Raw genomic sequence first — 26,284 nt, 5'->3', positions numbered from 1 at the left:
AAAAGCGGATTTAATCTCGAGTGTTGTTGAAAATTAATAACGTAGATTTATTTATTTTTTTCCATAGATAATAACTAAGATAATTTTTATGTGAAATAGATAATTTTTGGCTAATTATACTTTATTTTTTAATTAAAAAATTAAACTTCCAAATTTTCTCCATAGAGTAACAAAACTTGTATAATATCACATAAAAACGTGTGCATTATATCTATCCTACAATTTACGTTATTTATTTTAAATATATTTCATTTATTTAAATTCTTTTCAACTCAATAATATTTTATTAAAATACAAAAATTATTTTTTATCGTTGTTGATAAACTTTTGTGTTGAGTCCAAATAAAAAATAAATTTCGAACTTTCAATTTAAAAATTCTTTACTTTCTAAAACAAAATAATAAATTATTTTTGGTTGGATTTTGTTTATTACTTAAATAATTATATAAGCTTAAAAAGATTTTATTTGCTTAAATAATTTTTATCAAGTCTCCGTCTTTGGATTTTTGTGTCAATGACAAAGACTTTTACTTGTCTTGCGTGATATCACAGTTATACTCTGTGGTTGAAGTGCGACTTGTTCTTTGGATATTTACTAATCCGTAAAAGCTTTTGGTTCAGATTTTTCCACAACACACAAATGGAAAGCTCTTGCAGCACTCTTCTCTATTTCAAATAGATAGAAAAGGGGGGGGGGGGGGGGGGGGGGGGGGGATGTTACTTTTCAAAACTTAATTTAAAAAAAAAATTGTTAGTTTTTCAAATTAAGGGGATAAAATGATATAAACTTTAAATATTATTATTAAATAACGATTTTACCCTTCACTCTAACTTAATTTTAGGGAAAAATTATTAGTTTTTTAAATCATGGGTGAGTATTTAGATTTTTAAAAATTAAAAAGTGAAAGTTTGAAATTTCACCATACCCTAAGTGAGAATAAGTCTTTTGACTAATCGTAGATTAGTCTATATTCTAATTCAATTTCACAATTCAATTCAATTTATATATAAAAGTTAACTAGTTTGAAATTCGATCAAATTTATTATACCCATTTGATTTTTTTTATATGTAATAGAGAATGTGATAAATATTTGATACTATTTAAAAAATATATAATAATTTAAAAATAAATTAAATTAGTTAAATCACAAATTAGTAAAATAATCGTATTGTTTGTGAGGTCATGGTACTAAAGCATCATTTTTTCTCTAGTGAAAAAATTGATTTTAAATGATCCGGTTTTAATTGATTTTGCTTATTCCTCCTTAAATAATTTTACAAACTTAAATAATTATACAAACTTAAATAATTTTCATCAAGTCTTCGTCTTTGGGTTTTTGAGTCAACGGCAAGACTTTTACGTGTCTTATGTGATATCACGGTTATTCTCTGTGCTGGCAGCGCGACTTGTTCTTTGGATATTTACTAATCCGGCGGAAGCTTTTGCTTCAGATTTTTTCACCACACACAAATGGAAAACACTTGCAGCACTCTTCTCTATTCCAAAATCCGATCCACTCTTGCGCTACTTTTCTTCTCCTTCTTCATCCACCTCCTTGTCTCCGCCGTGGCCGGTGACTCACCGTTTGCATACAAACCGGTAGAGAACATAATTCTCGCTTGTGGCTCCTCTGACAAGGACGTTTCGGAAGATGGCCGAAACTTGGTCGGAGATGTCAACTCTCAGTACTTCTCGCTCCAGGCCCAAAACAGCTTGTCGAATGCCTCTCGCTCACCTCAACAACCCACAACAAGTTCAGAGAAATTCTATTTGAAAGCCCGATTCTCTTCTTCGCCGTTCACCTACATATTCAACATCACTCCCGGTCCAAAGTTCATCCGCTTGTATTTCTTTCCAACTACGTATCCGCACTTTGATGTCTCCAAAGCTTTCTTCTCTGTTCAAGCCAATTCTTTCACCCTTCTGAAAAACTTCAGTGCTTCACTGACAGCAGCTGCTGCTGATCCTGGCAGCCAAGAAACTGTTTCAAAAGAATACTGCGTTAACGTCGAAGAAGATGGGTTAAACATAACCTTCACCCCCAGTCCCGACTACAAAAAAGCATATGCTTTTATCAACGGGATTGAGATAGTATCCATGCCCTCTAATCTTTATTACACAGAGCCACAAGGGATAATAAACCGGCCATTCAAATTTCTTGGTCAGGTGAATCCGTTTAGTATTGATACCAGCAATGCCCTGGAGACCATATACAGAATAAACGTCGGGGGAAAACATATCTCGCCGGCAGAAGACACTGGCATGTATCGAAACTGGATTGAGGAGGGCGATCGCTACTTGACAGAAGCCAAGCCAGGGGTTAAACTCGTCAACAATACTATTAACATCAGGTTCGACGACCACGAGACACCTAATTACACTGCTCCAGTTACAGTCTATCAAACGGCCATGTCAATGGGGCAGAACAGGACTATTAACGAGAATTATAATCTTACTTGGGAATTTCCGGTTGATGCCGGGTTTACATATTTTGTTAGGCTTCACTTTTGCGAGTTTCAGATAGAGATAACTGAGGTTTCTAGAAGAACTTTTATGATTTACATAGCTAATCAAACTGCTGAGACTCAGGTGGACATATTTGAATGGAGTGGCGGAAAAGGAATTCCCATATATACACAGTATGCTGTTTTGATGGCACCCAGAGGAGATGAAAAGAAGCAGAAACTCTCGATCGCACTGCACCCAGCGCCCAGATGGATGACCAATTACTCAGACGCCATCTTGAATGGCCTTGAAATCTTCAAAGTCGATATGAACAAAAATCTCGCCGGACCTAATCCTGACTGGATCCCTCCAGCTTCGGTTCCGAAGACAAACCCGGAATCAGCAAGAGGAAAGAATAAAACTACAACGATAATAGCCGTCGTTGCCGGTGTGGCATCCGGCTTTGTTGTACTTTCCCTTTTACTCCTGTTAATATTCCGGCGATCAAGGCATGTAAAGGATTGGGCCTCCAGCACTGTGGGGACTTCGTTCTGGATCCCATTTTCTGCTTCAACGACCAAGTCAACAAAGTCCCGCGGCTTATCTCTACCGTCGGATCTTTGCACTCACTTTTCACTTGTTGAGATCAAAGCCGCCACTAACAACTTCGATGAGGCATTTATCATTGGCGTTGGAGGATTTGGTAACGTGTACAAGGGTTACATCAATGATGCATCCACTCCCGTTGCGATCAAACGGCTGACGCCAGGGTCACAACAGGGCGCCCTAGAATTCAACACAGAGATCGAATTACTCTCCCGGCTTCGCCACCTTCACTTGGTGTCTCTTATCGGCTACTGCAACGATCACGGTGAGATGATCCTCGTCTATGATTACATGTCTCGTGGGACCCTCCGTGATCATCTCTACAACACCGATAATCCTCCTCTTCCCTGGAAGCAGCGCCTCGAGATCTGTATCGGCGCGGCTCGTGGGCTTCATTATCTTCACACAGGCGCGAAGCACGTTATCATTCACCGTGATGTGAAGACGACAAATATCTTGTTGGACGAGAAATGGGTGGCCAAGGTTTCTGATTTTGGTTTGTCAAGATTCGGACCAACGACCACGTCAAAAACACACGTCAGCACAGTGGTGAAGGGTAGTATCGGGTATTTAGATCCAGAGTATTACAGACTTCAGCATTTGACAGAGAAATCTGACGTGTACTCATTCGGCGTCGTTTTGTTCGAAGTACTGTGTGCCAGGGCGCCGATACTTCGAGCCGTGGAGAAGAACCAAGTGAGTTTAGCCGCTTGGGCGCGACAATGTTACCGCAGTGAGACGGTGTATGAGATTATCGACCCGGTTTTGAAGGGTCAGATTACGCCGGAGTGCTTGAAGAAGTTCGCCGAGGTGGCGATGAGTTGCTTGGAGGATAATGGCACAAGACGGCCTTCGATGAGCGACGTGGTGTGGGGGCTCGAGTTTGCATTGCAATTACAGGAGACGGCAGAGAAGCAGGAGAAGTTCAAGGGTGGTGAAGAAGATATCACAAAGGGCGAGGTTGCCGATGAATGGGATATTGAGAGCAGGAGTTTGTTCAGTAGCATTGGCGAACATGTGTTGGAATCGAAGAGCGTTAGTACGGTGACACTAACAACCAGTGATGAACAGAGCTTCATTGCTGGTAGTAGAGAAGTTTCTGGAGGTTTCTTCTCTGAGATCATGAACCCACAAGGAAGATGATCAGTTGGATATGACCGCCGCCCTCTGCGTTCTTGTCGCAAAATATAGCTTACATTTTCCTAGTTTTTAATTTTCCCCGTAGATTCAGAATAAATTATTAGTAGACTTGCGTGTATGTTTGATGCAGTTTCTCTGTCCTTGTAGCGTTCATGTATAAGATAATTAATTTAGACTGGACTGCAAGAGCTAAATTTTCTACAAAAATTTCCTTTTTTAATTGCCAATCACAATGACAGGCGGAAGTGGGCTAGGCCGGCTTTGATGCGGTCTACTAGGATTGGGTTTAACACTTGCATGGTTACGGATTTTTCAGTCAGACCGACCCACAAAACACATAAAACTCATGGTTCGGTCTTATATATAAAAAGTTGATTAGGACTGTTAATTTAAAAAAATAATTTCTTATATATATATATTTTAATAATATTATGTACAGTCGAAGGCTATACCTATAACACAACCCACTATAATAGTAGACTAGGCTAAAATTTTGGGCTTCGAGTCAAGCCACAACCCGAGTCGACCCATTTGGCATCTCTAATCACAAGAGAAAAGCCGAAAGCCATATTCCCACCCAAGTTTGATGCAAACTCAATCTTTCATTTGTTAACTATCAAAAATTTAAACTTTTACATATAAACTGTTAAAATTAACAGAAATAATTAATTTCAAAGATAAAATTGTTATTTAACTAGTAATATATTAAAAATAATAAAACACTATCTATGTCCCTTCTAGGTTTAGAAAATTAACAATTTTCTCATATGATTAAACTTTCAAATCTTATATTTCCCTCCTAGAGTTTAAGGTTTTTCTCCCTCTCCTTTTTCAGAGTTGGAACTGACAGTTTCACTCTCCCTCCCTTTTTCTGATGTGTTCACTCCCATAATGACTCGTCTTCATTTGAATCTTTTTCATCACTAGACGAAGATAATTCATTGTGAGGGAGAACACATCAGAGATGCGTCGAAAAAGATGAAAGAGAGCAAAGCCATCTGTTTCAACACCAGAAAAGAGAGAGAGAAACCCCAAGAGGGGAAAATATAAAATTTTAAAGTTTAATTATAGGAGAAAAAATTGTTAGTTTTTTAAACCTAAGAGAAAATATATATATTTTATTGTTTTTAATATATTATTAGTTAAATGACGATTTTATCTTTATAATTAACTTTTTATGTTAATTTTAATAATTTATGGGTAATAGCTTAAATTTTTTATAGTTAGTAAAAGTTTGGGTTTGAATTAAACCTTGAGTGAGAAATAGTCATTTGGCCCAAGAGAAAATATCTCTCTACAAATAACCAAAGGCCGAAGACATCCTTCAATTTGATTTGTTACCAAGTCAATACAAAAATATCAAGTTAAGATTAAATATTTTTTTACATAAAATTTATTTTAAATTAGTCCGATACAATTTAAAATAAAATTAGATAACATTATATTTGACATAACAATAATTTAAACTAACCTAAACTAGCTTGAATATATAGAAAATTATTATTTTAGTAGAATTTATTAAAAATAAATTACAAAAATATGGAATAATAATATCTACAATAGTTAAAATCCTTACGAATTATATAAAACCCTATCTTTATAATCGTAATTAATCATATTATTTTTAACTTATTTTGGAGTGAAAATATGATTTGGTAAGAAAGATTATTTAATGTGTATTAAAAGTTAGGTACGTAATTAATAGTAAATTAAAATAATTGGTTGAAAAAATTAAAATAAAAAAATTAAGACTATTAATAATTTTAAGTTAATTTATCACACAAATTTGTAAAGTTTAATTTAAACCGGGTTTAAGTTTGAAAGATGGAGACCCAACATTTCGAATTAGCAGGAATCGAGCTTGACCTTATAACACGGTGGATCAGGTCTACCTTCGATTACACGTCTTTTGTTCTTCCGCAGTCCCTGTCGATGGGCAACATGCTGGTGTCCCATTGTGGCAAGCTGACAAGCATAATATCTCTTCACTTGCCCCTCTTTCCCTTGGGACCCCAAATATTCATGGTTCAGATCAGAACTCACGCCTTCTTCCGTTTCCTGGAAGGTATTATATTTATATATATATAAATTGATTGATTTAAAATTCGATCGAATTTATTATACTCATTTAGTTTTTTTTTTAATATACATAATAAGTATTATAATATGATAAATATTTGATATTATTCAAAAAATATATAATAATTTAAGAATTAGTTAAATTGATAGAATCATAAACTAATAATATAATCGATTAAATCATCGATCCAGTTTTAATAATATTGTTTGTGAGATAATGATACTAAATTATCATTTTTCTCCCGTGAAAAAAATGATTTTTTTCCTCTTTTAAATGATGAAACTTTTTAATTTATTTATTAAAGGAACTAAATTATATTTTATCACATATAAAAGCATATTTAATCTCGAGTATTGTTGAAAATTAATAACATAGATTTATTTATTTTTACCCATAGATGATAACCAAGATAATTTTTATCTGACATAGATAATTCTTGGTTAATTATACTTTATTTTTCAATTAAAAAATTAAACTTTCAAATTTTCTCGTTAGAGTAACAAAATTTGTATAATATCACATAAAAACGTGTGCATCATATCTATCCTAAAATTTACGTTATTTTTTTAAATATATTCCGTTCATTTAAATTCTTTTCAACTCAATAATATTTTATCAAAATACAAAGAAATTATTTTTTATCACCGTTGACAAACTTTTTTTGTTGAGTCCAAATAAAAAATAAATTTCAAACTTTCAATTTAAAAATTCTTTACCTTCAAAAACAAAACAATAAATTATTTTTTGTTGGATTTTGTTTATTCCTTAAATAATTATATAAGTTTGAAAAGATTTTATTTGCTTAAATAATTTTCATCAAGTCTTCGTCTTTGGATTTTTGCATCAACGACAAAGACTTTTACTTGTCTTGCGTGATATCACGGTTATACCCTGTGGTTGAAGTGCGACTTGTTCTTTAGATATTTACTAATCCGTAGAAGCATTTAGTTCAGGTTTTTCCACAAAGATTTACCACAACACACAAATGGAAAGCTCTTGCAGCATTGTTCCCTATTCCAAATAGAAAAGGGGAGGGGCGTGTGGAATGTTACTTTTTAAAACTTAATTTTGAAAGAAATTGTTAGTTTTTCAAATTAAGGGGGTAAAATGATATAAATTTTTAATATTATTATTAAATAACGATTTTACCCTTCACTTTAACTTAATTTTAAGGAAAAATTATTAGTTTTTTAAATTATAGGTAGGTGTTTAGGTTTTTAAAAATTGGAATGTGGGAGTTTGAGATTTCACTATGCCTTAGATGGGAATAAGTCTTTTGGCTAATTGTATATTAGTCTATATTATAATTCAATTTTACAATTTAATCCGATTTATATATAAAAGTTGACTAGTTTGAAGTTCGGTCAAATATATTATACTCATTTGGTTTTTTGTTTTTATATGTAATATAGAATGTGATAAATGTTTGATACTATTTAAGAAATATATAATAATTTAAAAATAAGTTAAATTAGTGAAATCACAAATCAGTAAAATAATCAATTCGATCATCGATCTGATTTTAATAATATTGTTTGTAAGGTAATGATACTAAAGTATCATTTTTTCTCTAGTGAAAAAATTGATTTTTTTCTCCTTTTTTAAATGATGGAACTTTTTAATTTACTTATTAAAGAAACGAAATTATATTTTATCACATACAAAACAATAAAACTATGTGCACACATTTTTTATACATAATTTATATACACAGATGAAGTGTTATCATGAGATTGAATATTTCTTTATCATATGAAGACACATGTTTTTAAATCACTTAATTATATGATAACACATCACTGTGTACATAATTATATACAAAAAATAAATACACATAGTATTACCCTATAAAAAAAAGGGTTTAATCTCAGGGGTTGTTGAAAATTAATAATATAGATTTATTTGTTTTTATTTATATATGATAACCAAGATAATTCTTAACTAACATAGATAATTCTTGGATAATTATACTTTATTTTTTAATTAAAATAATTAAACTTTCAGATTTTTCTATTAGAGTAACAACGTCAACATTATATCTATCATATGATTTATATTTTTTAAATGTATTTTGTTCATTTAAATTCTTTTACTCATAATAATAGTTTTTCAAAATATAAAGAAATTATTTTTACCATAATCGATGAACTTTTTTGTTGAAGCCAAATAAAAAATAAATTCCGAACTTTCAACATAAAAATTCTTTATTTTCAAAAACAAAATAATAAATTATTTTTTTGTTTGATTTTACTTATTCCTCCTTAAATAATTATACAAACCTAAATAATTATATAAGCTTAAAAAGATTTTATTTATATATATTATATAGAAATAAATTATACAAACTTAAACAATTTTCATCAAGTCTTTGTCTTTGGGTTTTGAAGTCAACAGCAAAGAATTTTACGTGTCTTATGTGACATCACGGTTATTCTCTGTGCTGGCAGCGCGACTTGTTCTTTGGATATTTACTAATCCGCAGAAGCTTTTGCTTCAGATTTTTTCCCAACACACAAATGGAAAACACTTGCAGCACTCTTCTCTATTCCAAAATCCGATCCACTCTTGCGCTACTTTTCTTCTCCTTCTTCATCCACCTCCTTGTCTCCGCCGTGTCCGGTGACTCGCCGTTTGCATACAAACCGGTAGAGAACATAATTCTCGCTTGTGGCTCCTCTGACAACACTCACGTTTCGGAAGATGGCCGAAGCTTGGTCGGAGATGTCAACTCTCAGTACTTCTCGCTCCAGGCCCAAAACAGCTTGTCGAATGCCTCTCGCTCACCTCAACAACCCACAACAAGTTCAGAGAAATTCTATTTGAAAGCCCGATTCTCTTCTTCGCCGTTCACCTACATATTCAACATCACTCCCGGTCCAAAGTTCATCCGCTTGTATTTCTTTCCAACTACGTATCCGTACTTTGATGTCTCCAAAGCTTTCTTCTCTGTTCAAGCCAATTCTTTCACCCTCCTGAAAAACTTCAGTGCTTCACTGACAGCAGCTGCTGCTGATCCTGGCAGCCGAGAACTTGTTTGGAAAGAATACTGCGTTAACGTCGAAGAAGATGGGTTAAACATAACCTTCACCCCCAGTCCCGACTACAAACAAGCATATGCTTTTATCAACGGGATTGAGATAGTATCCATGCCCTCTAATCTTTATTACAGAGAGCCACAAGGGATAATAAACCGGCCATTCAAATTTCTTGGTCAGGTGAATCCGTTTAGTATTGATACCAGCTATGCCCTGGAGACCATATACAGAATAAACGTCGGGGGAAAACATATCTCGCCGGCAGAAGACACTGGCATGTATCGAAACTGGATTGAGGAGGGCGATCTCTACTTGACAGAAGCCAAGCCAGGGGTTAAACTAGTCAACAATACTATTAACATCAGGTTCGACGACCACGAGACACCTAATTACACTGCTCCAGTTACAGTCTATCAAACGGCCATGTCAATGGGGCAGGACAGGGATACTAACGAGAATTATAATCTTACTTGGGAATTTCCGGTTGATGCCGGGTTTAAATATTTTGTTAGGCTTCACTTTTGCGAGTTTCAGATAGAGATAACTGAGGTTTCTAGCAGAAGGTTTATGATTTACATAGCTAATCAAACTGCTGAGACTCAGATTGACATATTTGAATGGAGTGGAGGAAATGGAATTCCCCTATATACACAGTATGCTGTTTTGATGGCACACAGAGGAGATGAAAAGAAGCAGAACCTCTCTATCGCACTGCACCCAGCGCCCAGATGGAAGACCACTTACTCAGACGCCATCTTGAATGGCCTTGAAATCTTCAAAGTCGATATGAACAATCTCGCCGGACCTAATCCTGACTGGATCCCCCCAGCTTCGGTTCCGAAGACAAACCCGGAATCAGCAAGAGGAAAAAATAAAACTACAACGATAATAGCCGTCGTTGCCGGTGTGGCATCCGGCTTTGTTGTACTTTCCCTTTTACTTCTGTTAATATTCCGGCAATCAAGGCATGTAAAGGATTGGGCCTCCAGCACTGTCGGGACTTCGTTCTGGATCCCATTTTCTGTTTCAACGACCAAGTCCACAAAGTCCCGCGGCTTATCTCTACCGTCGGATCTTTGCACTCACTTTTCACTCGTTGAGATCAAAGCCGCCACTAACAACTTCGATGAGGCATTTATCATTGGCGTTGGAGGATTTGGTAACGTGTACAAGGGTTACATCAATGATGCATCCACTCCCGTTGCGATCAAACGGCTGACGCCAGGGTCACAACAGGGCGCCCTAGAATTCAACACAGAGATCGAATTACTCTCCCGGCTTCGCCACCTTCACTTGGTGTCTCTTATCGGCTACTGCAACGATCACGGTGAGATGATCCTCGTCTATGATTACATGTCTCGTGGGACCCTCCGTGATCATCTCTACAACACCGATAATCCTCCTCTTCCCTGGAAGCAGCGCCTCGAGATCTGTATCGGTGCGGCTCGTGGGCTTCATTATCTTCACACAGGCGCGAAGCACGTTATCATTCACCGTGATGTGAAGACGACAAATATCTTGTTGGGCGAGAAATGGGTGGCCAAGGTTTCTGATTTTGGTTTGTCAAGATTCGGACCAACGACCACGTCAAAAACACACGTCAGCACAGTGGTGAAGGGTAGTATCGGGTATTTAGATCCAGAGTATTACAGACTTCAGCATTTGACAGAGAAATCTGACGTGTACTCATTCGGGGTCGTTTTGTTCGAAGTACTGTGTGCCAGGGCGCCGATACTTCGAGCCGTGGAGAAGAACCAAGTGAGTTTAGCCGCTTGGGCGCGACAATGTTACCGCAGTGAGACGGTGTATGAGATTATCGACCCGGTTTTGAAGGGTCAGATTGCGCCGGAGTGCTTGAAGAAGTTCGCCGAGGTGGCGATGAGTTGCTTGGAGGATAATGGCGCAAGACGGCCTTCGATGAACGACGTGGTGTGGGGGCTCGAGTTTGCATTGCAATTACAGGAGACGGCAGAGAAGCAGGAGAAGTTCAGGGGTGGTGAAGAAGATAGCACAAAGGGCGAGGTTGCCGATGAATGGGATATTGAGAGCAGGAGTTTGTTCAGTAGCATTGGCGAACATGTGTTGGAATCGAAGAGCGTTAGTACGGTGACACTAACAACCAGTGATGAACAGAGCTTCATTACTGGTAGTAGAGAAGTTTCTGGAGGTGTCTTCTCTGAGATCGTGAACCCACAAGGAAGATGATCAGTTGGATATGACCGCCGCCCTCTGCGTTCTTGTTGCAAAATATAGCTTACATTTCCTAGGTTTTCATATTTCCCGTAGATTCACAATAAATTATTAGTAGACTTGCATGTATGTATAATGCAGTTTCTCTGTCCTTGTAGCGTTCATGTATAAGATAATTAATTTAGACTGGACTGCAAGAGCTAAATTTTCTACAAAAATTTCCCTTTTTAATTGCCAATCTCAGTAACAGGCGGTAGTGGGCTAGGCCGGCGTTTCTGCGGTCTACCACATATAAGAGTGGGATTGGGTTTAACACTTGCATTAGACACGTCAATTGGGGCTGGATTGAATGGAGGCACGGCACGAAGCACAGAAAAAAAACACGGTACGAAAAAGCCCGGCCTGGCACTGTAGCATGCCGGACTAGGCCCATGGGCCTACTGGGCCGGGCCTTGGGCTTTAATATTAAGCCCGTGGGCTGGTCTGGCCCCATCCGATACTGTTTAATTTTTTTTTTTTAATTTTAGCTGGCAGCCTTCTACCTTGTGTTTTTGCCTTCTGCCGCAAGGCCGAAGCCTTGGCTTTATTTTTTTTTTAAATTTTTTAATTAATTTATTTTTTTTATATAAACCTATTTAATTTTTATTCATTTTCACTTTCGTTTGCAAATCTCTAATCTCAATTATTTTATTATATTTTTAATCTCATTTTCTCTCATTAATTATCTTTCAGAAGATATCTAAATTCATAAATAATAATTCTTTGTGTTTATAATTTTATTTTTATTTTAATTTTATCATTACAAATAGATCAAGTATCAAATGAATTCAATCCATTTGAATATTATTATAATATATATTTATTTATGTTTTATAATTTGAAAAATAATTTGTTTAAAAATTTTAAATATTTTTAAAAAAATATTCAAAGCCCGGCCCGACCCGGCCCATTTATATATGGGTCGAGCCTTGGGCCTTCATATATTAATGGGTCGGCCCAGCCCGAAAGCCCATCACTGTTTGGGCTTTAGGCCCGACTCGGCCCGTTAGCCCAATGGGCCGAGCCTGAGCCGGCCCGGCCCATCGACACCTCTGACTTGCATAGTTACGGATTTTTAAGTCAGACTAACCCACAAAATACATAAAACTCTTGGTTTGGTCTTATATATAAGAGGTTGATCAGGACTGTTAATTTAAAAAAATAATTTCTTTTTTACATTTTTATTTATTTATTTATTTTTAATAAATTATAGACAATTTTAAGAAAAAATTGTTAATTTTTCAAATCATTAGTGAGTGTTTAGGTTTTTAAAAATTAGAATGTGAGAGTTTGAGATTTCACATTTCTTTTATATTTTCTTAAATGTATTTTGTTCATTTACATTTTTTTACTCATAACAATATTTTTGCGTCAACGACAAAGACTTTTTCTTGTCTTGCATGATATCATGGTTATACTCTGCGGTTGAAGTGTGACTTGTTCTTTGGATATTTACTAATCCGTAGAAGCTTTTGATTCAAATTTTTCCAAAAAGATTTTTCCACAACACACAAATGGAAAGCTCTTGCAGCACTCTTCTCAATTCCAAATAGAAAAGGGAAGGGGGGTGTGGAATGTTACTTTTTAAAACTTAATTTTGAAATAAATTATTAAATTTTCAAATTAAGAGGTAAAATGATATAAACTTTAAATATTATTATTAAATAACGATTTTACCTTTAACTCTGACTTAACTTTAGGGAATAATTGTTAGTTTTCAAATTATGAGTGGGTGTTTAGGTTTTTAAAAATTGGAAGGTGGGAGTTTGAGATTTCACTATATCTTTAGTGGGAATAAGTCTTTTGGCTAATTGTAGATTAGTCTATATTCTAATTCAATTTCACAATTTAATCCGATTTATATATAAAAGTTGACTAGTTTGAAGTTCGATTAAATTTATTATACCTATTTGGTTTTTTCTTTTATATGTGTAATAGAGAAATGATAAATTTTTGATATTATTTAAAAAATATATGATAATTTGAGAATTAGTTAAATTGGTTAGATCACAAATTAATAAAATAATTAATTTAATCATCGATCCAACTTTAATAATATTGTTTGTGAGGTAATGATACTAAAGTATCATTTTTTCTCCAGTGAAAAAGTGGATTTTAAATGATCCGATTTTAATTGATTTTGATTATTCCTCCTTAAATAATTATACAAACTTAAATAATTATAGAGATATTAATTAAAATAAACAAACGTTTTTCCGCTTAAACCTTTTTCGACAGCAATTCATACGTTTTACCTTTTTAAGTAAATTGAATTTTTTATTTCAAAAATACCTTCGTTTAATTTCTCAACGTTTACCGTAGTATTTCGCCGATTAATTACTTACGTTTAAGTATACGCATTAAGATTATTTTATCTGTAATGAGTAAAATCTATACGCATTAAGATTAATTTATTTGTAATGAATAAAATCCATAAATTGAAAAACAGATGTACTACAGATTGAATAAAATTTACGGATTGAAAATGTAAATCTATGAATAAAATTGAAAAACAGATTGAAAATCTATTGATTCAATAAAATTTGTGAATAAAATCTATAGACTTTATAAAATTTATTTTATGAAATAATTAAATTTATAATTGATTTATATATATGGAAAATAATTGATATTTTCTCAAAACGGTACGTTTTCTCTAAAGGGGTGCGGGAATCTAGAAACGGGTGCAGGGTGGGAATGGGTGTAGGAATTCTGAAAGGGGTGCAGGAATTCTGCAAGGGTGTGGGAATCTGAAAAGGGGTGTGAGAATTCTGAAAGGGATGTAGGAATCTGGAAATGGGTGCGAGAATCTAGAAAGGGGTGTAGAAATTTTGAAAAGGGTGCAGGAATCTGGAAAGGGGTGCGGCAAGCATTGCGAGTGCGTGAATGGGTGCGGGATTTCGGAAAGGGGTGAGGGTGCGGGTGCGTGAAAGGGCGTGACCAAGCATTGCGGGTGCGTGGAAGGGTGCGGGAACTTCTGAAAGGATGCGACAAGCATTGCAGGTGCGTGGAAGGGTATGGGAATTTCTAAAAAGGTGCGACAAGCATTGCGGGTGTATGAAAGGGTGTGGGAATTTCTAAAAGGGTGCGGCAAATATTGCAGGTGCGTGGAAGGGTGTGATAATTTCTGGAAGGGTGCGGCAAACATTGCGGGTGCACGGAAGGGTGTGGTAATTTCTAAAAAGGTGTGGGAATTATAAAATGGTGCGTGAAAATAATGAATATAAAACGGGTACGTAAAAATACAAATGAATGTGTTAAAATATAAAATGGGTGTGAAGAAATTATAAAAAGGGCGTGAGAGATATAATTTATATTAATATATAATATATTTATATTATATATTAATATATATTATAAAGGGGTGTGGGAGAAACATATCTCCCGCACCCCTTTTGTAATTATAAAGGGAGAGGGAGGGGGAGGGGGTGGCCGGGGATCTCCCGCACCCATTGTATAATTATAAAGGGGTGCGGGAGATCCCCTGCCCCCCGCACCTATTTTGTTTCTCCCGCATTCATTTTATATTTTTTGCACCTATTTAATAATTCTTACACCCATTTTATAATTTACGTATTTATTTGTATTTTCATACACCAGTTTGTATTTTTATACATCCCTTTACATTTTTACGCACCCGTTTATATTTTTACACACCCCTTCACATTTTCTCGTATCCGTTTGTATTTTCACGCATCTGTTTGTATTTTTACGCACCCGTTTGTATTTTTACACACCTCTTCACATTTTCACTCACCTCTTTACATTCTCACACACCCGTTTGTATTTTTACACACCCTTTCACATTTTCACGCATCTGTTTGTATTTTCACATACTCATTTGTATTTTCACGTACCCATTTGTATTTTCATTCACCCATTCCCGTACCTGTTTGTATTTTCTTATAAAAGCATATAAAAATCAATTATTTTATAAAAAATTAATATGTTTTTCATTTATAGATTTTATTCATTACAGAAAACTTACTCTTAATATGTATCGTCTGAAATATAAACAATTAATTGGTGAAAAACTACGGTAAACGTTAAGAAATTAAATTAGGGGTATTTTTGGAATGAAAAGTATAATTTGCTTAAAAAGGTAAAATGTAAGAATTACTATGGAAAAAAGTTTACACAGTTAACTGATTCCCTATTTTAATTAATTTCCTAAAATTATATAAGCTTAAAAAGATTTTATTTATATATGCTACGTGGGAATAAATTATACAAACTTAAATAATTTTCATTAAGTATTCGTCTTTGGATTTTTGAGTCAGCGGCAAAGATAAGGCTGGATTCGAGCCGAGCACGGCTAGCAATCAACTCGGGCTCAGTTCGGTTTATATATGGGCGGCTCGAGTTCTGCTCGAGTTCGATTCAAACTCGGCTCTGCTCGAGTTTGGCTCATTTTTGGTTCGACTCGTTTTTCATTATTAAAACGACATCGTTTTTAATATATATTGATCAAAATAACATTATTTTGTATAAAAATTTTTAAAAAAAATCTACCGAACAGAGTCTGGCTCATTTCGGGCTCGAGCTCGAGCTCGAACTGGCTCGGTTCGAGCCCAGCCCTAGGCAAAGACTTTTACGCGTCTTATGTGATATCACGATTACACTCTGTACTGACGGCGCGACTCGATTTTTGGATATTTACTAATTCGCATTAGCTTTTGCTTCAGATTTTTTCACAACACACAAATGGAAAACACTTGCAGCACTCTTCTCTATTCCAAAATCCGATCCACTCTTGCGCTACTTTTCTTCTCCTTCTTCATCCACCTCCTTGTCTCCGCCGTGGCCGGTGACTCACAGTTTGCATACAAACCGGTAGAGAACATAATTCTCGCTTGTGGCTCTTCTGATAATTACGTTTCGGAAGATCGCCGAAACTTGGTCGGAGATGTCAACTCTCAGTACTTCTCGCTCCAGGCCCAAAACAGCTTGTCGAATGCCTCTCGCTCACCTCAACAACCCACAACAAGTTCAGAGAAATTCTATTTGAAAGCCCGATTCTCTTCTTCGCCGTTCACCTACATATTCAACATCACTACCGGTCCAAAGTTCATCCGCTTGTATTCCCACACCCATTCCCACCCTGCACCCGTTTCCAGATTCTCGCACCCTTAACACTTTCCCACATCCTTTTTGAAAAAACGCACCGTGAGAAAATATCCATTATTTTCTATAATGGGGCGCGGGAGGGGATCTCCCGCACGCATTTTATAATTATAATGGGGTGCGGGAGATCCCTTGCCCCCCGCACCTATTTTGTTTCTCCCGCATTCCTTTTATATTTTTCACACCCTTTTTATAATTCTTGCACCCATTTTATATTTTACGTATTCATTTGCATTTTCATGCATCAGTTTATATTTTTATGTATCCCTTTACATTTTCACGTACCCGTTTATATTTTTATACACCCCTTCACATTTTCATGCATCCGTTTGTATTTTCACGAACCTGTTTGTATTTTTACCCAACCCTTCACATTTTCACTTATCCGTTTGTATTTTTACGCACCTCTTCACATTTCAAGCACCCCTTCACATTTTCACTCACCCGTTTGTATTTTTACACACCCTTTCACATTTTCACGCATCCGTTTGTATTTTTATGCACTCGTTTTGTATTTTTACGAATCCGTTTGTATTTTTACGCATCTATTTATATTTTCACATATCCGTTTATATTTTCATTCACTCCTTCCCGTACCTGTTTGTACTTTCTTATAAAAGTATATAAGAATCAATTATTTTATAAAAAATTAATATGTTTTTCATCTATAGATTTTATTCATTATAGAAAACTTAATCTTAATTCGTATCGTCTGAAATGTAAACAATTAATCGGTGAAAAACTACGATAAACGCTAAGAAATTAAATTAGGGGTATTTTTGGAATGAAAAGTATAATTTGCTTAAAAAGGTAAAATGTAAAAATTGTTGTCGAAAAAAGTTTACGCAGCAAACTAATTGTCTATTTTAATTAATTCCCATAATTATATAAGCTTAAAAGATTTTATTTATATATGTTACGTGGGAATAAATTATACAAACTTAAATAATTTTCATCAAGTCTTCGTCTTTGGATTTTTGAGTCAACGGCAAAGACTTTTTCGCGTCTTATGTGATATCACGATTACACTCTGTGCTGGTGGCGCGACTTGATTTTTGGATATTTACTAATACGCATTAGCTTTTGCTTCAGATTTTTTCACAACACACAAATGGAAAACACTTGCAGCACTCTTCTCTATTCCAAAATCCGATCCACTCTTGTGTTACTTTTCTTCTCCTTCTTCATCCTCCTCCTTGTCTCCGCCGTGGCCGGTGACTCACCGTTTGCATACAAACCCGTAGAGAACATAACTCTCGCTTGTGGCTCCTCTGATAATTACTTTTCGGAAGATGGCCGAAACCTGGTCGGAGATGTCAAATCTGAGTACTTCTCGCTCCAGGCCCAAAACAGCTTGTCGAATGTTTCTCTCTCACCTCACCAACCCAGAACAAGTTCAGAGAAATCCTATTTGCAAGCCCGATTCTCTTCTTTGCCGTTCACCTACATATTCAACATCACTCCCGGTCCAAAGTTCATCCGCTTGTATTTCTTTCCAACTACGTATCCGGACTTTGATGTCTCCAACGCTTTCTTCTCTGTTCAAGCCAATTCTTTCACCCTCCTGAAAAACTTCAGTCCTTCACTGACAGCAGCTGCTGCTGATCCTGGCAGCCCAGAACCTGTTTCAAAAGAATACTGCGTTAACGTCGAAGAAGATGGGTTAAACATAACCTTCAGGCCCAGTCCCGACTACAAACAAGCATATGCTTTTATCAACGGGATTGAGATAGTATCCATGCCCTCTAATCTTTATTACACAGAGAGACAAGGGATAAACCGGCCATTCAAATTTCTTGGTCAGGTGAATCCGTTTAGTATTGATACCAGCAACGCCCTGGAGACCATATACAGAGTAAATGTCGGAGGAAAATATATCTCCGGGCCAGAAGACACCGGCATGTATCGAAACTGGATTGATGGCGATCTCTACTTGACAGAAGCCAAGCCAGGGGTTAAATCCGTCAACATTACTATTGACATCGCGTTTGACAAGATACCTAATTACACTGCTCCAGTTACAGTCTATCAAACGGCCATGTCAATGTGGCAGGACAGGGATACTAACGAGAAACATAATCTTACTTGGGAATTTCCGGTTGATGCCGGGTTTATATATTTTCTTAGGATTCACTTTTGCGAGTTTAAGATAGAGATAACTGAGGTTTCTAGAAGAAGGTTTATGATTTACATAGCTAATCAAACTGCTGAGACTCAGGTGGACATATTAGAATGGAGTGGCGGAAATGGAATTCCCCTATATTCACAGTATGCTGTTTTGATGGCACGCAGAGGAGATGAAAAGAAGCAGAACCTCTCTATCGCACTGCACCCAGCGCCCAGATGGATAACCAATTACTCAGACGCCCTCTTGAATGGCCTTGAAATCTTCAAAGTCGATCTGAACAAAAATCTCGCCGGACCTAATCCTGACTGGATCCCCCCAGCTTCGGTTCCGAAGACAAACTCGGAATCAGCAAAAGGAAAGAAGAAAACTACAACGATAATAGCCGTCGTTGCCGGTATGGCATCCGGCTTTGTTGTACTTTCCCTTTTACTTCTGTTAATATTCCGGCGATCTAGGCATGTAAAGAATTGGGCCTCCAGCACTGTCGGGGCTTCGTTCTGGAGCCTATTTTCTGCTTCAACGACCAAGTCAACAAAGTCCCGCGGCTTATCTCTACCGTCGGATCTTTGCACTCACTTTTCACTTGTTGTGATCAAAGCCGCCACTAACAACTTCGATGAGGCATTTATCATTGGCGTCGGAGGATTTGGTAACGTGTACAAGGGTTACATCAATGATGCATCCACTCCCGTTGCGATCAAACGGCTGACGCCGGGGTCACAACAGGGCGCCCTAGAATTCAACACAGAGATCCAATTACTCTCCCGGCTTCGCCACCTTCACTTGTTGTCTCTCATCGGCTACTGCAACGATCACGGCGAGATGATCCTCGTCTACGATTACATGTCTCGTGGGACCCTCCGTGATCATCTCTACAACACCGATAATCCTCCTCTTCCCTGGAAGCAGCGCCTCGAGATCTGTATCGGTGCGGCTCGTGGGCTTCATTATCTTCACACAGGCGCGAAACACGTTATCATTCACCGTGACGTGAAGACGACAAATATCTTGTTGGACGAGAAATGGGTGGCCAAGGTTTCTGATTTTGGTTTGTCAAGATTCGGACCAACGACCACGTCTAAAACACACGTCAGCACAGTGGTGAAGGGTAGTATCGGGTATTTAGATCCAGAGTATTACAGACTTCAGCATTTGACGGAGAAATCTGACGTGTACTCGTTCGGGGTCATTTTGTTCGAAGTACTGTGTGCCAGGGCGCCGATACTTCGAGCCGTGGAGAAGAACCAAGTGAGTTTAGCCGCTTGGGCGCGACAATGTTACCGCAGTGAGACGGTGCATGAGATTATCGATCCGGTTTTGAAGGGTCAGATTGCGCCGGAGTGCTTGAAGAAGTTCGCCGAGGTGGCGATGAGTTGCTTGGAGGATAATGGCGCAAGACGGCCTTCGATGAGCGACGTGGTGTGGGGGCTCGAGTTTGCATTGCAATTACAGGAGACGGCAGAGAAACAGGAGAAGTTCAGGGGTGGTGAAGAAGATAGCACAAAGGGCGAGGTTGCCGATGAATGGGATATTGAGAGCAGGAGTTTGTTCAGTAGCATTGGCTAACATGTGTTGGAATCGAAGAGCGTTAGTACGGTGACACTAACAACCAGTGATGAACAGAGCTTCATTACTGGTAGTAGAGAAGTTTCTGGAGGCGTCTTCTCTGAGATCGTGAACCCACAAGGAAGATGATCAGTTGGATATGACCGCCGCCCTCTGCGTTCTTGTTGGAAAATATAGCTTACATTTTCCTAGGTTTTCATTTTCCCCGTAGATTCAGAATAAATTATTAGTAGACTTACCTGTATGTTTGATGCAGTTTCTCTGTCCTTGTAGCATTCAGATATAAGATAATTAATTTAGGCTGGAATGCAAGGGGGAAATTTTTGGGTAAATTTTCTACAAAAATTTCCCTTTTAATTGCCAATCACAGTAACAGGCGGAAGTGGGCTAGGCCGGCGTTGATGCGGTCTACCACATCTGAGAGAAGGATTGGGTTTAACACTTGCATAGTTACGGATTTTTAAGTCAGACTAACCCACAAAATACATAAAACTCTTGGTTTGGTCCTATATACGAAAGGTTGATTAGGACTGTTAATTTAAAAAAATAATTTCATTTTTACATTTTTATTTATTTATTTATTTTTAATAATATTATGTGCAGTATCAAACGTGGGGCGAGTTGCCTGCCCAAAAGTGGTAGATGTGTAATTCGGAAACTCTCTTTGCGCAACAACCCACTATAATAATAGACTGGGCTAAAATTTTCGGATTCGGGTCAAGCCATAACCCGAGTTGACCCATTTAACATCTCTAATAAGAAGTGAAAAGCCTAAAGACATTTTCCCACCCAAGTTTGATGCAAATCCAATATTTCATCTGCTAACTATCAAAAATTCAAACTCTTACCAATAGGTTGTTAAAATTTACATAAATAATTAATTTTAGAGGTAAAATTGTTATTTAACTAGTAATATATTTAAAATAATGAAACACTATCTATGTCCTTTTTAGGTTTAGAAAACTAACTATTTTCTCATATGATTAAACTTTTAAATCTTATATTTTCCCACTAGAGTTTAAGGTTTTTCTCCTTCCCCTTTTTCAGAGTCAGAATCGACAGTTTCACTCTCCTTCCCTTTTTCTTATTGTTCATCCCCATAATGACTCATTTTCATTTGAATCGTTTTCATTGCTAGATGAAGATGATTCATTGTGAGGGGGAACACATTGAAGATGCACCAAAAAAAAGGACGGAGAGCAAAGCCATCTATTTCAACACCAAAAAAGAGAGGGAGAAACCCTAAGAGGGAAAAATGTAAAATTTTAAAATTTAATTATAGAAGAAAAAATTGTTAGGTTTTTAAATCTAAGAGAAAGTATATAATATTTTATTATTTTTAATATGATATTAGTTAAATGACGATTTTATCTTTATAATGAACTTTTTATGTTAATTTTAACAGTTTATGGGTGATAATTTAAATTTTTGATAATTAGTAAAAGTTTGGATTTGAATTAAACCTTGAGTAAGAAATAGCCATTTGGCCCAAGAGAAAATATCTCTCTACAAATAACCAAAGGGCAAAGAGGTCCTTCAATTAGAGCTTACCATTTTCAATTTGATCAATTACTTAGCCAATACAAAAATATCAAGTTAAAATTAAATATTTTTTTACATAAAATTTATTTTAGATTAGTCCGATACGATTTAAAATTAAATTAGATAATATCAGATTTGACATAATGATAACTTAAAACTAACCTGAACTAGCTCGAATGTATGAAAAATTATTACTTTAGTAGAATTTATTAGAAATAAATTATAAAAATATCGAATAATAATATCAACAATAATTAAAATCTTTATGATTTATATAAAGTCATATCTTTATAGTCATAATTAATCGTATTATTTTTAACTTTTATATATTATTTTATTATATTATTTCGGAGTGAAAATATGATTTGATAAGAAGGATTATCTAATGTGTATTCAAAGTTAGGTATGTAATGAATAGTAAATTAAAATAATTGGTTGAAAAAATTAAAATAATAAAATTAAGACTATTAATAATTTTAAGTTAATTTATCACACAAATTTGTAAAGTTTAATTTAAACCGGGTTTAAGTTTGAAAGATGGTGACCCATCATTTCGGATTAGCAGGAATCGAGCTTGACCTTATAACACGGTGGATCAGGTCTACCTTCAATTACACGTCTTTTGTTCTTCCGTAGTCCCTGTCGATGGGCAACATGCTGGTGTCCCATTGTGGCAAGCTGACAAGCATAATATCTCTTCACTTGCGTCTCTTTCCCTGGACCCCAAATATTTATGGTTCAGATCAGAATTCACGCCTTCTTCCGTTTCCCCGAAGGTAGACCTTTCTGTCTGTTGAAAATTCAATACTCTCATGGACTCTCTTTCAGCCTCGCTATAGACAGCTTTGTGTGGCTCTTGTGGAGAATGTGGACAAAGGTCAGACAAGCCACCCCCCTGTAATTAAAATTATTCGGTGCTGCTCTGAATTTCAACCTGCTCATGTTCTCCTTCATTCTTCACCTTCTTCCTGTCCTCTGTCTCCACCTCTCTGCGACGGTGGCCACCGAAAACCCTCCTCCGTATGATCCCACTGATACTATATTTCTCAACTGCGGAGAATTATCAAACACCACAGTGAAAATTGATGGGAGGAGCTGGGATGGCGATGAGCACTCCAAATTCTTCTCCGACTCTGAAACCAACTCCTTTGTATCCACAGCACCTTACCAAGATCAATCTGTCACCGCAGTTCCTTACATGAAAGCACGCATCATTCGATCCAATTTCACCTACACCTTCCCCGTCTCCGCCGGACCAATATTCCTCCGGCTATACTTCTACCCAGTTTCGTACTCCGGCCTCGATATAACCACTTCCTTTTTCTCTGTCTCTGCTAATTCGTACACCCTTTTAAACAACTTCAGCGCTTATCTCACTGTTTCCGCCATTGATCCTCCTGTTGCTGATATGATTAAAGAATTTGTCATCACCATCTCGGAAGAGCAAATATTGAATCTAAACTTCAACCCATCTCCAAGTTCCTTTGCGTTCATCAACGGAATAGAGGTAGTTTCGATGCCAGAAAATTTATATGTCAAACAAACTGATACCCCCATCACTTTTGTAAACAACAGAAATAGCTTCTTCTATTATGATAAACCTGTCGCTCTCGAAAGAGCTTACAGGCTAAACGTTGGAGGCCCACAAGTTTCCGGTGCAGATGACACCGGCATGTTCAGGGAATGGAGTAACGATTTGAATTACATAAGTCCCCAAGCTCGTGGCACCACGCCTTTTCTGTCTAATGCAACAATAAATTACACCACAAAAACTCCGCAATACGTTGCACCGACGATCGTCTACACCACTTTCCGGACAATGTATCCTGATCCTTTTGTTAACAAGAATTTTAACCTCACATGGCTCTTCTCAGTTGATCCAGGGTTCAGTTATCTTGTTAGACTCCATTTTTGCGAGACTATGATGGAGGTAACTCGTGAAAATCAGCGAGTGTTTTCTATTTTCATCAACAATCAGACGGCGGAAGAAGATGCGGATGTAATTCATTTGGCCGGCGGTTCCGATATTCCGGTATACCAAGACTTTGTTGTGTGGGTTCCGATTCAAAACGCCAGTAAGCAGGAATTCTGGCTCGAATTGCACCCCATGTTGGACCTGGATCCATTGCCAAGATACGCCAATGCTATCTTGAATGGTCTAGAGATTTTCAAATTAAACAATCCTAATGGCAATCTCGCCGGACAAAACCCTGATTGGAAGCCGAGGCCTAAACCACAACAACCGCAGTCAAGTTCACCGGAGAGAACGAAAAATATGAGGAGGTTACTAATTGTTATTATTATCGCGGCTGTGCTTGGAGTTGCCTCTTTAATTTCGCTTCTGTGTTTCATCGTTTCACGGCGGAGGAGGAAAGTAGCCAAAGAATCAGCTTCCGGGACAACAAAACAGACCAAATCATCGTGGGGTCCGATCTCTTACACAGTAACCTCCATAAACACCAACGCTTCATCATTACCTTCCGATCTTTGCCGCCGATTTTCCATCGTTGAAATCAGAGAGGCGACATCCGATTTCGATGATCAATATATAATTGGCTCGGGAGGATTTGGCAATGTGTATAAAGGATATGTCGATGATGGCTCCACAACAGTGGCGATCAAACGATTGAATTCATCGTCCAATCAAGGAATCCGCGAGTTTCATACGGAGATTGAGATGATCTCAAAAGTTCGACATCTTCATATCGTCTCTCTGATAGGTTACTGTGTTGATTTGGGCGAAATGATTCTCGTTTACGAGTATATGTCACGCGGCAACCTCAGAGATCATCTCTACAAAACCAAGAACCCTCCATTGCCATGGAGTCGTCGCCTTGAAATCTGCATCGGCGCGGCGCGAGGGCTGCATTATCTTCATACAGGTGCGAAGAACGTGATCATTCACCGCGACGTCAAGTCAACCAACATGCTACTGGATAAGAATTGGGTGGCCAAGCTTTCCGATTTTGGATTATCAAAAACGGGTCCCACTGGTAGGTCCCAGACCCACGTCAGCACTGTTGTGAAGGGTAGTTTCGGGTACGTTGACCCGGAATATTTCCGCAGGCAGCATCTCACAGAAAAGTCCGATGTATACTCATTTGGCGTAGTGCTGTTAGAGGTACTTTGTGCGAGGCCCCCTGTGATAACCGGCGTACCGAAAGAGGAAGCGAGTTTGGTTTCATGGGCCAGGCTTTGGCTTGCCAGAGGTGACTTAGAACAAATCGTGGACCCGAATTTGAAGGGCCAGATTGCTTCAGAGTGTTTGATCAAGTTCGTTGAGATAGCCGAGACGTGTGTGCGTAACGACGGAATCCAACGACCGATGATGGGCGATGTGGTGTGGGGTCTAGAATTTGCATTACAACTTCAGGAGGCCAGCGAAAAGAACACCAATGGCTGGAATATGAATCGAGAGAATGAGATGAACGACGATAACCCGTTACTATCGACATGTGGAGAGGTGAATACCACTGATGAAGATGAAATCTTTAGTGGCAGTGGGTCAGATAGACACGTGTCAGGATCAAAGAGCACAATCAGCAGTGATAGGAAGAGTATGACCCCACATGATGATAGAGTACTAAGATGCGATAGTGTCTTCTCAGAAATTATGAATCCGAAAGGAAGGTAAAGTGTGTAAATTGTGAGAGTGGGGCCTGGATTTAAAATTGAACTGGGCCGGTTCCATATTTAATGGGTAAATATCCAATAAATGGAGGATTATGGGCCGGGCTTTCTCTGTATTCGCCATGGCCCATGGGAGAATATAAGTGTTTGAATTACAAAATGTAAGAAGTATAAAATGACAAGAGAAGAGCATATGTGTAATTTTTCAAAACTTAGCATTTTCATATCTTATTGTAAAATCAATATTGTATACATTACACTATCATTCCCAAATTATGTTCGAGCAATATACACAAAAGGGCGTGATGTAGAGGTGATAGTGGGGCCTATAGGCATGTGGTTGGCACAATTCACAAATTTTAGATACGATTCAAGGTTAACACAACTTACTAAAATAATAGATTATAGAGACCGTTTGACTCTAGTTAATAAAAATCATCTTGGTAATTTATTTTTTATTATTATATTATTTTATTTGGTTATATAATATTTTATTACTAATCTTGATGTGACAAGTAATACAAGTGATAATTTAATTATTATATTCACTTTAACTATTAAAAGATTGTCCAAATACTCTTGATTTTATTATAATTATATTCTTATTTATTATTTTTTAGGAAAAAAATAATCTCATTTTTAATTAATATAATAAGTAATATAAAAAATATTTTAAAATAATTATACCCAAAAGTATTTAAGTAAATTAATTTACTAGTATTCTTTTATTATCCCTCATCAAATACAATAATTATTT

At 36.8% G+C, this 26,284-nt stretch overlaps 4 protein-coding genes across 4 annotated transcripts; all 4 read left to right on the top strand.

Annotated features, from left to right (window-relative positions):
• The first annotated feature begins 1,302 nt into the window (after window positions 1-1,302).
• On the top strand, window positions 1,303-4,400 carry LOC123197848 (receptor-like protein kinase FERONIA). Its single transcript, XM_044612298.1, has one exon. It carries the CDS (start codon window positions 1,473-1,475, stop codon window positions 4,194-4,196), a length of 2,724 nt encoding a protein of 907 aa, XP_044468233.1. The 5' UTR covers window positions 1,303-1,472; the 3' UTR covers window positions 4,197-4,400.
• Window positions 4,401-8,730: 4,330 nt separating this feature from the next.
• Window positions 8,731-11,729, top strand: LOC123198090 (receptor-like protein kinase FERONIA). The gene has a single exon (XM_044612674.1). It carries the CDS (start codon window positions 8,790-8,792, stop codon window positions 11,511-11,513), a length of 2,724 nt encoding a protein of 907 aa, XP_044468609.1. The 5' UTR covers window positions 8,731-8,789; the 3' UTR covers window positions 11,514-11,729.
• Window positions 11,730-16,200: 4,471 nt separating this feature from the next.
• LOC123198153 (receptor-like protein kinase FERONIA) lies at window positions 16,201-20,719 on the top strand. Its single transcript, XM_044612787.1, has 2 exons — window positions 16,201-16,586; window positions 18,118-20,719. The coding sequence occupies exons 1-2, from the start codon at window positions 16,242-16,244 to the stop codon at window positions 20,353-20,355; spliced, it is 2,583 nt and encodes an 860-aa protein (XP_044468722.1). The 5' UTR covers window positions 16,201-16,241; the 3' UTR covers window positions 20,356-20,719.
• A 1,813-nt stretch (window positions 20,720-22,532) lies between these two features.
• Window positions 22,533-25,800, top strand: LOC123197762 (putative receptor-like protein kinase At5g39000). The gene has a single exon (XM_044612139.1). It carries the CDS (start codon window positions 22,838-22,840, stop codon window positions 25,529-25,531), a length of 2,694 nt encoding a protein of 897 aa, XP_044468074.1. The 5' UTR covers window positions 22,533-22,837; the 3' UTR covers window positions 25,532-25,800.
• Window positions 25,801-26,284: the final 484 nt, after the last annotated feature.

This window comes from Mangifera indica, chromosome 15 (genome assembly GCF_011075055.1).
Source record: "Mangifera indica cultivar Alphonso chromosome 15, CATAS_Mindica_2.1, whole genome shotgun sequence".
Classification (NCBI taxonomy): Eukaryota; Viridiplantae; Streptophyta; class Magnoliopsida; order Sapindales; family Anacardiaceae; genus Mangifera; species Mangifera indica.
This window is presented reverse-complemented; position numbering and strand designations above follow the sequence as displayed.